This window comes from Aulonocara stuartgranti (genome assembly GCF_965226115.1).
Source record: "Aulonocara stuartgranti genome assembly, chromosome: 3".
NCBI classification, from domain to species: Eukaryota; Metazoa; Chordata; class Actinopteri; order Cichliformes; family Cichlidae; genus Aulonocara; species Aulonocara stuartgranti.
In genome coordinates, this window is record NC_138941.1 from 53,139,463 (window position 1) to 53,156,633 (window position 17,171).

Below are 17,171 nucleotides of genomic sequence, written 5' to 3' on the forward strand. Positions count from 1 at the left end.
AACTAAAGGAGTTTCTGAATTTTGAATAATGCTTCTTGTTGAATATGGAGTTAAGGAGGCGCTTCACAATTGACTTTGACACAGCTGTTCTCTGTCTGACTGTCAGAATGACCCAAAGTACAACTTCCCCCATAACCTTTAATTTCTGAAAAATCCAGAGAGAGTGAAGAAACAGAAGGTCTCTGTCCAAATAATGGGACACAAGCTGAACTCATAGCACAGCTGAAAGTGTCCAAGCAGCCATTTGTATCGACAGGAGTGACATTCAAAATCTTTGAAACACTAAAATCAAGTAGCTTTATTAGGTGTGGTTTCAGCTTTACTGAGTCACTGGACAGTGGTTCTCTGCAAGTGATCTGTGAGATAAGCATATCATTTTGAGGAAGTCAGTTTATTTAAAGAACATTTTATGCTACCACAAAGATACTGCACTTTTATGCACAACTAAACTACCCAAAAATACCCACTCAGCTATTAGACTGCTGTATGTGACAAGTTTACTCTTTGTAACATCAAAACAACACTTAAAGAAAATGGATACATATGAATTACATGTCATGCCATTGCACATGTCATCAATTTACTTTAGTGTAATCCATTTTTACATACTGATATTAGGTCTACTCAACCAAGGCACTGTCATTATAGTGTTACATTTTTAAAATGTTCAACCCCCCAAATATGTTTAGTCCTCTGATGTTAGGTTGCTTTTAAACTGCTAGAATTGAAGCTTCTAGATCACAGATTAAAAAGTCTTACTGGACTTATGTGGCAAATCAACATGTAGCTTCTGGCCAACCAACCATATATGATGGTGCTTGACAAGCAGCAGAACTCTGAAGTTGTGATAGATGTGGCAATGCCAGCAGAGGGAAACTTGAGGAAGAAGGAGGATGAGCAAGAGTACCAGGGACTGAAGGAACAACTGGAGCAAATGTGGATGGTACAGTCCAGAGGGATCCCGGTGGTAATAGGACCATTGGGAGCTGTAACCTCAAAACTGGAAGAGTGAAAGCAGCAGATTCCAGTCACAACATCAGAGGTCTCTGTCCAGAAGAGCACAGTTATGATAGTACTCCGAACCCTTAAACTCCTAGGCCTCTGGTAGAAGAACACATATAAATCTGTGAAAGTCCACAGGTAAAACTATTAGTCTGAGTATTTTAACATGCATTTATGGAGCTTCATCAAAACACAATTACAAAATTTTATTCAAGTATTGCTGTATTTTATCCCCCAATCATTATGTCCTAACAAGCCTACTATTTTTCTCCACTAAGGTTACTTTCTCATGTTATCCCAAAAAGGAAAAAAGAATACGGATATGTGGTAATGACCAAAGAAGCCTAGACTATAAAGGCGCAATATATATACCAGCACATTAGATTACATAATACACACTCACAGTTCTTCCCCTGCAGAATAGCAAGTTAGAGCATTATGAATATATTCAATGAAAATCTTTCGCAAGAAACAGCAACTTGGCATTAAATGATTCCCGGCATTGCTTTGTTACTTTAATATGCAAGTACAACTAGTAGACCAATATTTCTGTTTCCACCGTTTTCTGGTACCAGTTGTCGAAATAGATTACATCCCGTCAATGCTGTCAATAAATGCATGAAAGAAGTACCTGGAGACAGACCAGTATAATGATCTGTACTAGATGAATGTATAGTTATAAAAATCCTCATACTGTCATCACCTCACGGTGTGAATATGTTTTACACATCATGTTTGTCTTGAGCTATAACAAGACTTTGTTTTTGACTTTTGAGGAACATTAGAAATTAATTCCATTGTCAAATCAACGTTTCAGCTTCACTCAAAAACTGAGACCATCAAACAGCCACAGACGCTTCTACAATAATAATAATAATAATAATAATAAGGGATCAGATTGTTTCTTTGCATGCCTTACTTTCCTCGTGCTCTGCAGCCAGTTGTAATTGTCCCCAACAACCACTAGAGGGGGCCACATGACTTTCTGTGTTGCTTGTTGCAATGACTCTCTCTTGTACTTTTACATATAAATCTATTACATTTAAGCCCTTGTCACGCAAGTTCACACAACATTGAATAAGACTTTTAGCATCAGGTAAATGTCTTTGTAGTTTGCATAAGAAGATTTTACATCCTGAGAATCTGCAATTTTGAAGTACTTCGGGTTGGGAAGCTAACTTCTGGTTAGCCCCAGTGTGTACCTAACTAGCAGATTGCTGGGCCAGATATGAAAAGCTACATCTAATTACAGAATTTTGATTATCCTTACATTACATAAATGGCTCCTACAGTAATATTTAGTTGTGGTGCTCAAGTATGAAAAATAAAAATAATAAAAACAGAAACGTCTGCCTCAGCTGACATGGCTGCTGCTAAGGAAAGATCTTCCGAAGCTTCAGTCACTGATGACTTTACCACAGGCTTCTACACTCAACACTTGAGAGGAATGTATCTGCAGAGGTCTGCACTGACTCTAGTTTGTGTGTGTTCATCCTCGTCTAGTTATAAGCAGTGTGTGTGATTTGGTGGTTGTGCTGGAAGTGCTTTGGGGCTGTATATAAAATCTTATTTAGGGTCACAAAAACCCTAGGGCCGGCCCTGACTCTTAGTGGTGTTTAGTTGTCAGCATTTACCTGCAGCTTTGTTCATTCTTTCCCGACTTTGCAGTTTCTCTGATCGACTGTCCCTCCTGATGAGCTGTCCAACATGTACATGCACTTGGTCTGTCTCGCAGTGAGAGAGAGAGCGAGAGAGCTCTTTCTCATTTTCCAGCTTTATAATGACTTCTCATCACTCCTGTCAGTTCATCACATGGAAGCCAAAGGCACACCAGTTTTTTTTTTGAAATACTTTAAATATATGAGTTCAGGAAGAGATTTCTATGTAATGTAGTGCAGACTGTGTTTAAGAAATGCACATGTGACACTTTATAATCAGTTTTTACAACAATCAGGATTCAGGTAAAGCAATGAGGTTTAAAATCAGGTTATTTATAATCAAATTATGTTCAGTGATAAATAAGTGAATTTACTTCAGCAGTTTTATGATTTATAAAATAGTATGTGATGAACCCATGATTATAACCATATACAGTGTATTCAGTGGACTTAGTGAAAGGTGAGAAAACAAAGCCACTCTGAGATGTGTCTGTTTAAAGAAAGCATCTGCTGCTTCCTTCAATCAGTTTGGAGCCAGAATAAAAGAAGTGCTGCTGAAAAATGTCTGTTCACTTCGGATCTGAAGTTAAGTGATTCTTAATGCTTGAGACAAAAGCAGATGGACAGGAAGGTTTAAAGACACAAAATGCAGATGTAAATCAGACATGATAGACATCAGATGTGTGTTTTTCTTTTTTATGTTTATCAAAATTGTGAATTTGGAGAAACCACTGAGACCTGTAACACTTTGAGCTTTAAACTACACACAGTGTTGTGTGTTGGTGGGAAGGTTGTAATCTGGGATGGTTCAGAAGAGCTCAGCTATCATCTTCATAAGATACACACACAAACATATTTTAGATGATATGAACATAAAAATATTGGTGAAAAACATCTAATGCACTAATGATTGTTTTTAAAAAACAAACTGCAAAAAACTTAATGTGTTTAAATGTTTATTGAATAAAGCAGAAGCATGAATATACAAAATTAGCATAAAGCTGTATGCTTAACATCCTTTCATTTTTTCTCTTCAACATTAATAAATTTCTTCTTTGTTACCAAATTTAAAAGAAGTCAGTTAATATTATTTACTATACAAAACTGTTTTAAAATACAATTTTGTTGCAAATCTTTTGAATTTTTTCTTTGTTCTAATTAAACAATTTTTGTTGGCATCTATGCAGGAAAAACCACCAATGTCTTATTTTATTTATTTACATACCTAACCTAAAAAAAAGACTTAAAATATCAATACTATACTAATACTGCTCTCAGAGTCTGTCCACTTTGCAGTGCAGCCACACACCGTCTCCACATCCCAACAAAGTTAGTGTGAAGGGACCATTCTTCAAGAAAACTTAGTGACTAATTAACAAAGTTAGTTGCTTAAGACTTAAGAGATTAAGACTAAGATCAAGCATGAATTTTAGTTTAACACACTTCATTAGTAACAGCTCTTAAATAGTCAGACCAGACTATCTGGTAGTGAAAGTCACTTCATGACTCTCACTTAAATTATCTTTCTCCCCCATTCTGATCCTCAGTCTGAACTTCAGCAGGTCGTCTTGATCATGTCTACATGCCTAAATGCACCGAGTTGCTACCATGTGATCAGCTGATTAGATATTTGAATCAATAAGCAGTTACAGTTTTTTTCTGAATGCTTAAACCCAAACTGTGATTCCTGTAGTACAATTCCTAAAACTATTCAGACATATAGCAAAACCACTCACTGAGTTTGCAAAACTAAAAGCACAAAAACTGCTTTGCACTCAGTTTGCAATTTCGTAACACACACTTTGCAAAACTGTAGGCACAATTCACTGCACAACACTCAATTTCCAAATTTCCAACACACTCCTAGCAAAAGTATACACATGTATGGCTATCATTACAGTTTTTTCTGATTGCTTAAGCACATTTTTTGTAACTATTGGCTAATTTTGCAAAACTCTTCACACAAATAAGAAAACCTGTCACCCAATAATCAAAACATTGTAGTTCTCTTGCAAAAGCAAACACAGCTAGATTAACTCTTCACACCTTCGTAAAAATGGTGTTTCCGTATCAAACAGTACACACAAGCCATCATCTACTAAGCACACAATGGGCCAATTGCACACTGATGGTATGAATACAAAACACATCTGGCTTTTGCTTTCTCTGTGCACAAGGTAGGCTATGTCAGTTTGAGCTCATACTTCTGTCATAGATCCATAAGCATAGAGGGATCCAAACTTCAAGTACTGGTGTTTATTCAAACACATCAAAATAAACACAAGTGTTTATTTCCAAGTATAGGATTATTTGCAATCGCCATAATGACTATATGGGTTACGTGGTCTGCAGTGAACATGCTTCCTCTGCCCCCTCCTTGTCTTCCTCTTGCTCCTCCTTGTCCTTGTCGTCCTCTTCATCCTACTTCTTCACCTCCACGTCCTCTTCCTCGGCCTCCTCTACTTCTCACTCTTTCTGCTCCCTCCATTGTACTCCGCACACACAGCTTACCTGTAGTATAGTGCTTAGGCTGATTGCAAAGTGAACGAATTGTCTAAGAAAGTTTTCACATGTGAAAGTGTGCCAGACAGCTGCTGGAACAATTGGTTTGCACAACCAAACAATTTCTGCACAAACTGTCAGAAACCGTCTCAGGGACGCTCAACTGCATGCCTGTCGTCCTCATCGGGGTCTTGACCTGACTCCAGCTCGTCGCCGTAACAGACTTGTGTGGGCAAATGCTCACATTCGATGGCGTCTGGCACGTTGGAGAGGTGTGCGCTTCACGGATGAATCATGGTTCACATTGTTCAGGGCAGATGGCAGCTGAGAATGTCCCAGTTCTTGCATGGCCAGCATACTCACCGGACATGTCACCCATTGAGCATGTTCGGGATGTGCTTGACCGGCGTATACGACAGCGTGTACCAGTTCCCACGAATATCCAACAACCTCGCACAGCCATTGAAGTGGAGTGGACCAACATTCCACAGGCCACAATTGACAATCTGATAGACTCCATGCGACGATGTGTTGCACTGCATGAGGCAAATGGTGGTCACACCAGATACTGACCGGTTCTGGGTCCCCAGACCCCCAATAGCGCAAAAAACTGCACATTCCAGGGTGGCCTTTTGTTGTGGGCAGTCTGAGGTACACCTGTGCACTACTCATGATGTCAGATCAGCATCCTGATGTGGCACACCTGTGAGGTGGGATGGATTATCTCAATATGGCAGATGTGCCCACTACCACACATTTGGACTGATTTGTGACCACTGTTTGGGAGGGATGGTTATATTGTGTATCTGGAATGAATTTTAGGTCTCTACGTCCATCCCATGGGGAATGGGAGCAGTAACAAAGGTGTTGCGTTTATATTTTTGTTCAGTGTATTTTCAGATTTCTTGTTCAATAAATCCAAGGATTTAAAGTAATGCTCCGGATGCAAGAATTTCAAACACCATTTTGTCATATCGAAGGTTTTGCACTCACGATAGATTTACTTCAAAAACTCTTTGATCTCTAACATGGATTTTATGATTGCACAGACGTAATCGATGTACTTGTGTTTTTATGCAGCTGAAAATGCTGCAAACAAATGATTCTGAATCCCCAAATTTGATTCTGTTCATCTGGATGTAATGTTTTGAGCGGGAAAAACGTTTCGTCACTCATCCAAGTGACTTCTTCAGTCTCAGCCGACTGCAGGTTTCCCAACCTTATCAACAATACATTTGCACAATGACTAAAACTAAATGAACAATGGGCAGTGATGTTGGTTCCTTGATATACAAGGATTATTGATCAACAACCATTGATTCAAATTATTCTGAAGAAACATATCTAACGTATTTCTGATCTGAAGAGGAATGCAGACTCATACTTTAGGCAATTATAAATCTAAAGTACAGTTCACCTATTTAAAGCATACAAATGTCAGAGGAACCTTATAGAACACTTGTTATATACTTTTATAAAACCGTATAAGCATGCAGGCCTCTGTGGACATTTACTTCCTGCAGAGTCCTGTGTCCGACGCAGAAGGAGCATAGTCACAGAAAAAGAACAAAATTGTCCAAATATCTGAGGTAGGAATCCAAACTACATTACTCCATTAAATACATAAAAAATGCATCAACTCTCTCATGGCTCCAAAGAAAGAAAGAAAGAAATGGCGACGTTTCTCCTTGCACAATAATGGCACACCTTCCTGCTTTCCCTTAAACATCACGGATCATCGGGCAGTCTATCACTGATTAATGATGATGATGGTGATGACGTCAAAATAATTTGTTTTAAAATGAAACAAACTGTTCACCTCAAGTTCATGTCCTCAGTTTCATTTTTGAGGATTTAAAATTCAAATTCCAAATGTACCTTCTAAAACTAAATAGCTGATGGAGACTCTGACACTGGTACCAACTAAAATGCAGCTCATCAAAGTTGTTGTCAGATATTTTTAAATGGCATTTTTCAACTCATAATCAGGAAAAACACTCTGACCTGTAGGTCAAACTGTCAATCTCATTAAAAGAAAGCAGTTCTTCTTCTATTCAGCTTGCGTTGCCTTCTTTTCACTTCAGCGTATTAGGCTGTGGAACTCTCTACCCCCTGATATAAGAAACATTGCTTTTCTCTCCCAGTTTAAATCTTAACTCAAAACCCATCTGTTCATATTTCCATATTCACTGTGAACCCACTGTTTGTTTATTTTATGTTGTGCTTTTTATTTATTTTTATTGTTCTTTATTTTGTCATTGTCCTATTATGCATTTTATTCTATTGTTAAGTGTCTTTAGGTGTCTTGAAAGGTGCTTCTAAATAAAATGTATTATTAAAATTATTAGTTATGTTGCTGTATCATCACCACCACCACCACTATCATCATCATCATCATCACCATCTTCATCATACACATCACATGAACTGGAGATTTCCAACTGCTGAGTTTGTCTTCATTTCAAAAGAGTATCTCCTCTTGGCAGGGCCACAAAACAACAACAACATTGAATACTACTCAAACCAGAAACAACCAGTGCAAACACATGAACAGTGTGTCACATACCCCAGACCTTGACATAATTTAAAATTAATAAATTCAAGTTTTCAAGTTTAGAGTAAAATACAAATAATTATAAGCTTAGAATAAATTGTGAGTAAAAAAGATAATTCGATTATTTCCAGAAATTCAGAAGTTTGATAACACATCCAAAGCTTTCAAATTACATGAAAACATTTCCCATTGCTTCTTATAACAAAATTTAACACCACATTGATTTAATATAGCTGAACTGATGACACTGAAAACATTCTGCAGTTTTTTTTTCACTTGCAGTAGAGAAGAGAAGCAAACTTGTCTTTCTGACACTCAGTGAGATATCTTTAAACTGACACATTGGAATGAACCATGTACATCTACAGGTCGGACAGTTTGGTCGATCTGAGAAAAAGATAGTGTGTGCAGCAGGCAGTAACAGCACTTGGTGCCTGCTTACTAGTGATGGGCAAAGTGAGGCTTCGTGAAACACTGAAGCATTTGTGCAGGAATTATATTGAAGTGTCAAAACAATCTGAAACCATCTCCACAGTGACACCTGCTGGCCTCTGGCTATGAATACATCTTGATGACACTTTTCTGTGATACAATGACAAAGACAAGTCCTGCACAACTCCAAACAAAACTACTTTTTATACCAGACTGTCAGTAATCATGATCATCGCATGATTTGGGGAAATTCGCACACAAACAAGAAAAGAAAAACACTGAGACTGTTAAAGACAACAAGCTGTGACTGTAATGATCAGTGTGCCAAAACAAAATTTGCCCCCTGTTCAAATTTGTGTTGCTCACAATAAATCACTTTATGAAAAAATAAATAAATAAAGAGAAAAGACCGCTGTGTTTACTGTAATAACCACACAGGGTTGCAGCTGATTTTGGGCTCAGTCAGATTTGTTTTTTTTACTCCCAGCCTCAAAATTTGGATGTGTTTGGCTGACTTTAAGTTTTCATCAGGTTTGTTCTACACACTGTCAAACTAAGCTAGAAGCTGGCACAGCAAAAGGTTTTATTTTTTTATTAATTTTAAATATATCTATATATAAACAAAAAACAATTTGATCAAATGTAATCTTTATAAAAAGTTCAAGCTTCTTGTTTTAATTCTGACCAATGATAACATTTAAATCATCCTCTGCAGAGCGACCTTTGAACTATGAATGGACTTTCTTTAACTTTCCACTGCTGTGGAGTTTGTATCCTGTAACACTGACATGATGTTTTACTGAGTCTGGAGTTTGGGTCATAGTGAACCTGCTGCCTGTTGTTTATGAGATATTCACACCTGAAGCATCAGTGACAATAAAAAAGGGAAAAGAAAAAACTCATCACAACCTGGATGAACATTTCTTTTGACAGTATAACTGTCCGAAAGTCTCCTTATATTTCAGTCGCATAGTTATAACTGCACTGGTAATGTCTGCCGATAAGTTCCACTTTGTTCTTACTGTTTGCTGCGGTGATGACGTCACATGCTTTTACGACGGTCCTGCCGGGGAGCGGCATGTTTTAGTGCAGGGGAATAGCGATCTCCAGCCGTGTGCGTTCCTGCGCAAATGTGAGTCAAAATCCCTCCAGTTCTACGGGTTCATTTCCACTTATAGCACGGGTTGTACTTGTTGACGATAATTACAGGGGTTTAGGCCAGGAGATTTATCGAGATTGGTAGAAGCATGTGACTTACCACCGTAGCCTTTGTTGCGGGTTGGATCTGTGCACCGCAGTTGGGTTATTTAGCCACTAGAGGGCACTGAAGACCATGTAATTGTCGACTTTTCCTAATTTTGGGGCATTAGCTTTTCTGTTGCCTGAGATATGCAGGTATTCTTGTTTCCTGCCTGTTCAAATGGGATTGTGGGACTTTCTTATGTCAGAGCATTCACCTCTGAGCATTATCTGTGTTACAGTTCATTATATTGGTGTGATGTTGGGAAGTGATGATTGTTATATTTACATGTGATAATTGTTTCTCCTTGTTTCTTGTTATTCAGAACCACACGTCTGCCCACACTTGTTAAGTATGCCTACTGCTGTACTGTTGAGCTGCTGTTAACTTCCATTAAAGTATATCCGGACATCACTCTCTGTGCCCCACTCTCTGACTGGAGTTTAAGTCCTGAGGGAGCTATCATCCCAGCATCCCAGAGATAACTCTCTAACAATAACTATTTTCTTTATGGCGGTGCAGTATTAGAGCAGCAGGTTACAGATATGTTGACGTCACCTGATGCTGCAAATGACATTTTCCTTTGAAAGTAGAAAAACTACAAAACAGAGGAACTCTGAGCTAAAAACTCCTTGAGGTTTACTTGAGGTTTACTTCCTCCTTTGCACTTAAGGGTCCAGTGTTCAAGTGACTGGAGAGTCTAGATTGGTCTAGATAATAATAATAATAATGAGAGAGAAGATTATTTTCTTAAATAGAAGTAGTATAAGCTGAAATGATTTCTCCTTTATCGCACAAACATGTTGTGGTCATATGTATAAGAATGTTGAATAGATGATGCAGAGAGCTGCATCTGGTGTGACAAAAAAAGACATCAGCTTAGAAGAGTGGATTTGTAGCACTTTTTCTTTGAGAGATTTTTACGTCCTCTTTCTGTGACTTAAATTACTGAACTGCACTCCAGTGTCTACATTTGATCCTCCATGTTCAATTCTGTCACCTACTGTGTGTGAAAAAACAAACAAACAATGAAGGATTAAAGAAAACACACATACTGTATCACAGTAATATGCTGACTTATGAGTGTTTCAGAGGAGCATCACAGCACCAACAGCTTCACCAAATGTACAAAGTAACATTCAAAGAATCTCACAGAAATGCTGCAGTTTGAACATCAACACTCAGCTACAGTTAGAGCTGAAATGAGCCTGTCTGTCCAGATGGTGGCGCTATAAACTCACTTTTTCCTGCTCCGTCACAGACACGATCTTATATTCAGAACGGATTGTCTGCAGCTGCGACAGTAAGTGAGAATGGATGCGGAAGAAGCTGCTTGTTAGAAATGAATGACTGATCAGAAACACACCAGGTTAAACCAAAAGATGAACGGCTTTGAGTCACACCTAAAGAGTCAATTCATCTAAAACTTTTTTTTTAGTCTGGAAAAGAAAAAAAATGTTAATAAATGACCGAATCGAGTTTTAAGCGAAAGACTGAAGCGTGCTTGTGAACAGAGGTTGAGAGGAGAAAACTCAACTGAACGAAAGTGTTAGATTTTCAGCGCTGTCTTCAGTGACTGTGCTGCAGATAACTGCGATGTTCTGCTTTATCATTGCAACAACTGCACCCTCGCCTGTCAACATTTTTTTTTCATGTTGGAGACAAAGCAATTCGTTCTCAATTGCTGTTGATTTCAGGAGACTTTCCAAACTGTTTTGGTTCAAAAGAGCTATAAGGAAAATCATCATCAATGTTGGCATAAAAACTAGATGCTTTTATTGTATGTGCACTGATAATGCTTACTGTCCTGTCATTGTCAACCAGTCAACATACGTAAATAACACATTGTGATCATGCTGAAGACCACAGACAGCATTCCAGGCGTCCGGTGGGATAAAGGAGCTGGAAACATCACCTGATTAAGAAAAAACAGACAACAGACTGAATAAATGAAAGAGGGCTTCTTCATTGCACATTTTTCACCAATCACAGGCCTCCTCTTTCACTCTAGACTTTGACCAATCACCGATCAGGATGAATTGCACTACTGTACTGTGCATTAGTGATGGTAAATTTGATTATTTTTACTGAATCGGGTGTTAATGAGTCACTCACCAAAGTGAATCGGATTTTTGAGTCATTTGATTCACTGAGTCAGTTGACCAGAGAGTGCAAAAATTTTACATTTTCACTCAAACTTAATTTGTTTCCCTTTTCATGTGAATCCCACTGCTAAGATGAATGATTTAAAAAAAACAACAACTATTTTATAGAGAAAAAAAGAGCAAAAACATTTCTAAAATTAAGCAACTTCCTATCAAAATTGCTTAATAAACATTTATTTTGTTTATTTGTATTTTATTAGTATTTTCCTTAAGTGTGTCAAATATATATTTTCTCATCTAAATGTCCACTGCGCTGTGAGCCAGGGGGCGGTAATGCGCCTTAACATTGGTTGCCAACCAAGAAGAAGAAGAAGCTGTGAGCCAGGAGGGAGAGAGGGGGTGAGTGAGTGAGTGAGTGAGTGATTCGTTCGCTCGCTCTTTGATTCAGCACAGGAGGGAGGGGGTGAGTAGCTCAAATGTGTTGTTAGCATGTTAGCAGCGCGATGCTACTCTGAACCGAGGAGCTATTTTCTTGATGTGAGCTTCTACTCAGGGTTTTTTCTTCCAGTTCAGAGCAGAAATGCTTTTGTTACGAAACTGGCTGTTGTTCCCCCCCCACAATTTTAATTATAAGCTACATATATTTCTACTAATGGAATTAGTTTGCTAACAGCAACAGGGATGAGTCAGTGAGTCAGTTGGGCTTGTGAATCATGATTCTCGAGTATTGAACGATTCGTTCACGAATCGAACATCACTACTGTGCATCCCCCAGGTGCGTGATTTTCTGTCAGACAGGTTTATCTCCTTGTTCCACTTTTCCCTCTTTCTGCGTCTGTTGTATAAGGACACGCGGGGTTCATTTCCTCATTGATTGCTCCTTCAGCATTTCTGATCGTGGGAATCGGGCGTCAGTGCATTTTTGGGATGAACCAGGCGGTTTTGATCCGACTCTACAAAGTCACAGGTGTGCTTGCCATCCTTTATCCACTTAATTTGTTTAGTAAGTGTTTTAGTGGCTTGTTTGCGGCACTGTTTGCAGACTGCCCGATTCCTTATTTCCAGCTGTTGTGCAGAGGGCAGTTGTATTCCTTCAGGTGGATATAGCTTTCTTTCAATTCTGGGCTAAGCAGCATTTGCGCCATTTTGCCACCAACGGCAAATTACAAAACTAGGAGCTAAAGCTATTTTGTTATTTCTATGACTAGATGGCTGCCATGCAGAACTTCCATTCAGCGGTGAATGTTCAAGTGTATCGGCCCAGCCAGTGGAGGAAAACTGCTGCCTCCGTTTTTGCTCGTCCTTTGAGGATTTGCTCCAGTTGCCACAGAGTGCCGTATGGGCATCTTGTTTTGGAGTGTTTGCTCTATGATAAGTTGTTATAAGGACCATCACCGGCGCATTCACCCGTGGAGTGTATGCATTATGGTTTTATCGTGTCCTTTTAATCTTCTCATGATCCTCAGCCACTGAAGTCCAGCTCAGTATTTCTGTTTACCTAATTTATGGCACTACTACAGCAGGGGCGGAACTAAAGACATCCGATGGAGTGGCAAAGTCAAAGCCATTTCTTTACAAATATGCAGGCTTTATATTTTCTAATATGAATTATTTATAGTTAAAATACAACTAATGCACTAAGTATACACATGTTTTATATAAATATAGTTTAACTTATTTTGTTAATGGACACATAATTAAACTTTTCAATTACAGAAAACATGTGAATGGCCCTGCAGCATGTAGGAATGTAAAGATAAGCTGGTGGACTTGTTGGGCTTAAAATGGTTAACACTATGAAATGTATTCAGTTTTAGAATTTATATTTAATATAATCTGCGGTTAGCTTCGAAGTGTAAATGCTAGCATATGTTAAACAACTCTTCACCTTTCATCATAACCCCCCTCCCCCTCACTGAACTGCTGTTCTCTCAGCTCAGCTCAGTCATGTGTTTGTTAGAGTGTGCAGAATGTGAGTGGGAAGACGAGCAGACACCAGCTGCTGTACTTTATCTCCTCCTTTTCTTCTCTCTCTCTTTAACCCATCGATCATCATTTTTTACAAAGCTAACCACGTGATGATGTGACTTCTGATTTCACTGTAATGTAAGAACTCACACAGGCACATTTTATGAATTACACTCTCAGGGGTGGACAACTCCAGGCCTCATGTTTTAGATGTGTACTTGATCCAACCCATCTGATTTAAATGGCTAAATGACCTCCTCCACATGTCCTGAACTTCTCCAGAGGCCTAACGAACTAATCATGTGATTTAGGTGTGTTGACCCAGAGTGAGATCTAAAACCTGCAGGACGCCGGCCTCCAAAGCCTGGAGTTGCCCACCCCTGCATCCCCAATAAACGGCTTACTCAGCAGAGAAGCAGCATAAAAAAAAAACTTAGAGCCCAGAACTAATCATGAAACTTAACCCAAGTTAATGTCCAACTTTGGAATCTGTCCAGTCTGACTTATAAATATAGAAATCAGATCAAACCAAGAGAAGTCAAATGATTTTGTTTTAATCCGCTTTTATTTGTTCACTCAGCGCACACATTTATTTATAACATGAACACATAAAAATCTACTTTTTTCTCCTGGTGGACAAACTCTGTAACTGCATCACTGCTTCTGACCTTTGACCTCATGTGTTGATGACTCTTCACCTCTGTCTCCTCTTACAGGGAGAAGATGATCTGCAGGATCCTGCTGCTCATCATCCTCACCTCATGTGTCTCTGGTTAGTTTACAGCTTCACTTTATGAACTCCAAATAAAGCTCAACAACAGATTTGTTCCAGTTCTCAGTGTGTCTGCTCCTCTCTTTCCCTCTCTGTCTCCTCAACAGGATCATTTGTAGTCAATGTGACACAGACCTCCTATCAGGCAGAGGAGAACCACAACATCACACTGGAGTGGACGTTCACCACCAAACCTGACAGCTTCATCACTTCACTGAAGATCCGCTGCAGTCGTCCAGAACTCTCAGTCCTGTATCAGGTTCATGAAGGTGTTGAGGTGTCAGAGTCTCAGAATGCAAAGTTTTCAGGACGAGTCCAGAGTGACAAAGACGCCCTCAGAGAAGGACGAATCAGACTTCAACTGTCCAGACTCAGGACTGATGACTCGGGTCTGTACAGATGTGAAGTGAAGACAAATAGTGGCAGCAGCTTTCAAGATTGTAAACTCAGCGTCACTGGTAAGTTGATTGAGTAGAACTTTAAAAATGAGTGTCATATTTTAGTTGAACTTTAGGATAATAAACTTTGATGAATTGATTGAACTTTCAGGATAAAATAATATTTTCTGTCCTTCCAGCAGCTGCTGATGAGCCCAAACATCAAACTCCAACAGTGAACCCACAGACAGAGAGTCGAGGAAGCATCGGCCTCTATGCTGCACTCATACTGACAGCAGCTGCTGCAGCTCTGCTCATCACACTGAGTTTAAAAGCAGAGAAAAGAAAATGTAAACATGTAAACAGTCACAGTCTGAGTAGTGTGGTCACCTCGACTTCTTCTTCTTCTGAGTCTCTTCCTGCTTCTTCATCAGAAGCTCCACCCATTAGCTTAATCTGACTGAGGACCTCACCTCCCTGAACTCTTAGAAGCTTACGTTAAAATGGAAGAAAACATTTCCCAAACTGTTAAAATTATTCAATAAGTCATCCAAAGCTTTCAGATTAAATTCATACATTTCCGGTTCCCTCTTATAGCATTCATATAGCAGAACTGATGACACTGGCAACATCCTGCAGGGTGTTGTTCAGTTTGCAGTATTGAACTTTTGTACCTTAACAGTATGGACTCGACTCAGGGAGAGGAATTGGGCAATGCAGTTTGATCGGTGGTCTGAGCCTGATGACTTTGTAGCATGGCCACTGCTGTTTCTCTGGCCTACGTTTAATCTCTGGGCTGTTGCTTTGCCTCGTTGTGTCCTCGTTGCTTTTTGACTTGTTTTCTTGTTTGATCCATCTGCAGAACTTAAAAGTATTTTTTTTTTAATTTAATAAAGTATTCAGAATAAAAATTGTTAGTCTTATTCAGAGGAAGGCCTAAAGAGGAGGTGATTAGGGGGCCCTGGTGGTGGGTATTTATGTGTGCTGTGATTATTTATGAACCATGGTGTGTGCTTGGAACATCATCATTAGTCCCTTGCTCTTTTCCTCATTATTCCTGAGCACCTCATCCTGCCACACAGTCATAGTGGAGAACTTTCAAAGGGTTTATCCGTTAGTCCCTAATACTTCATTTGTAACTGGATCTGAATTTTCGCTGTTATATTATCAATTTACATTTTAACTAGTTAGGAATGAAGATGTGTCATTACAATGATACTCATTGTAGATTTCATTAGTGTCACAACAGTTAGGACCACATGGTTACAGGGTCATGTACTGCTGTTTTCAGTGTGAGTCACCTGTTAGTTAAAAAGTTACTGTTCAACTCCAGCTTTTAGGCAACAGTCAGTGAATAGATTGTTTATAAAAGGTTTATACACATATTCAATGACAGAAATGCAACATTTTAATAGACACGTTTAAAACACAAAACTGTAAATCGCCCTTTGATCAAAACAATAAAATCAGTCTCACATACTTCGAGTTGAGTTTTGGAGCTGATTCTATTTCTTGTTTTATACTTAGGTTATTCAACATTGTTGACTCACGTGAGAAAAATTCAGCTTTCTGTGTGATTTATTGCCTCATAATTTAAGACAGCTGAAAGCCAGAGCCAAGAGTTCTGCACAATAGTGTTGGGTTCAGTCTGACTGAAATTATCCATTTACAGATAAGTGTTTAAAAACCTCTTCACACATCCATGAATGCATCCTTCACCATTGTGTCCTGATATGTCTGGGTAGATAAGAAAGCTGCTGTATTGTTGTTATATCAGTTTCTCGTTGGTTCATGCCGCATTCCTTCTAAATTGTTTTTTACTACCTGTTCAACAGGTAATAAAGCGAGAAGTGCTTTTGATTTAAGAGAAGCACTTTCACGATGTAAACAAATTTCTTTGAGTTTCTTCCTCATTCACAAGCAGATAAAAGAACTCCAAGAACTTACACAGTTTTCTCCATTGCTGACACAAGCAGCTGTCCATCCATCCATCCACTCTCCTCTGCTTATATCGTAGGGTAAGGCCTGTAAAACTGCTCACTCATTCACTCTTAAACTGGAACAAATCTGTTGTTGAGCTTTATTTGGAGTTCATAAAGTGAAGCTGTAAACTAACCAGAGACACATGAGGTGAGGATGATGAGCAGCAGGATCCTGCAGATCATCTTCTCCCTGTGAGAGGAGACAGAGGTGAAGAGTCATCAACACATGAGGTCAAAGGTCAGTCAGTACAGCTAGAAGAAGGACAATCTACAGTCTGACTTCATTCACTCATTAAAATATCTAAAGACAAAATGAAAGACTGCAGAAATATCAAAGCAAAGTTGTATCCAGACAAACAATAGCATCATTATATTTAAGAATAATTAGACTATTAATGTGTGTTTAAGACACTGATATGTTTTACAGTTTACAGTTCAAGAGTATTAATGCAGGAATCCACTAAGTGGAGTCAAAAATAAACTATTTAGTGCTGCTGGCTGTTTTTCACTGACATTCTGCAGCCATGAAGTAACAGTGTACTGTCACGTACCAACTGGCTATGCTCAGCTTTTTAAAGC

The 17,171-nt window shown here is 38.9% G+C and overlaps 2 protein-coding genes across 2 annotated transcripts in view; both read left to right on the plus strand.

Annotated features, from left to right (window-relative positions):
* Window positions 1–17,171, plus strand: part of LOC309702756 (uncharacterized protein) — a 156,707-nt gene that overhangs the window by 49,926 nt on the left and 89,610 nt on the right. The window lies entirely within an intron of this gene.
* LOC309703117 (uncharacterized protein) lies at window positions 812–16,089 on the plus strand (the record flags this gene model as incomplete). Its single annotated transcript, XM_082527828.1, has 5 exons — window positions 812–1,008; window positions 12,341–12,460; window positions 14,178–14,233; window positions 14,341–14,691; window positions 14,811–16,089. The coding sequence occupies 5 exons, from the start codon at window positions 812–814 to the stop codon at window positions 15,068–15,070; spliced, it is 984 nt and encodes a 327-aa protein (XP_082383954.1). The 3' UTR covers window positions 15,071–16,089.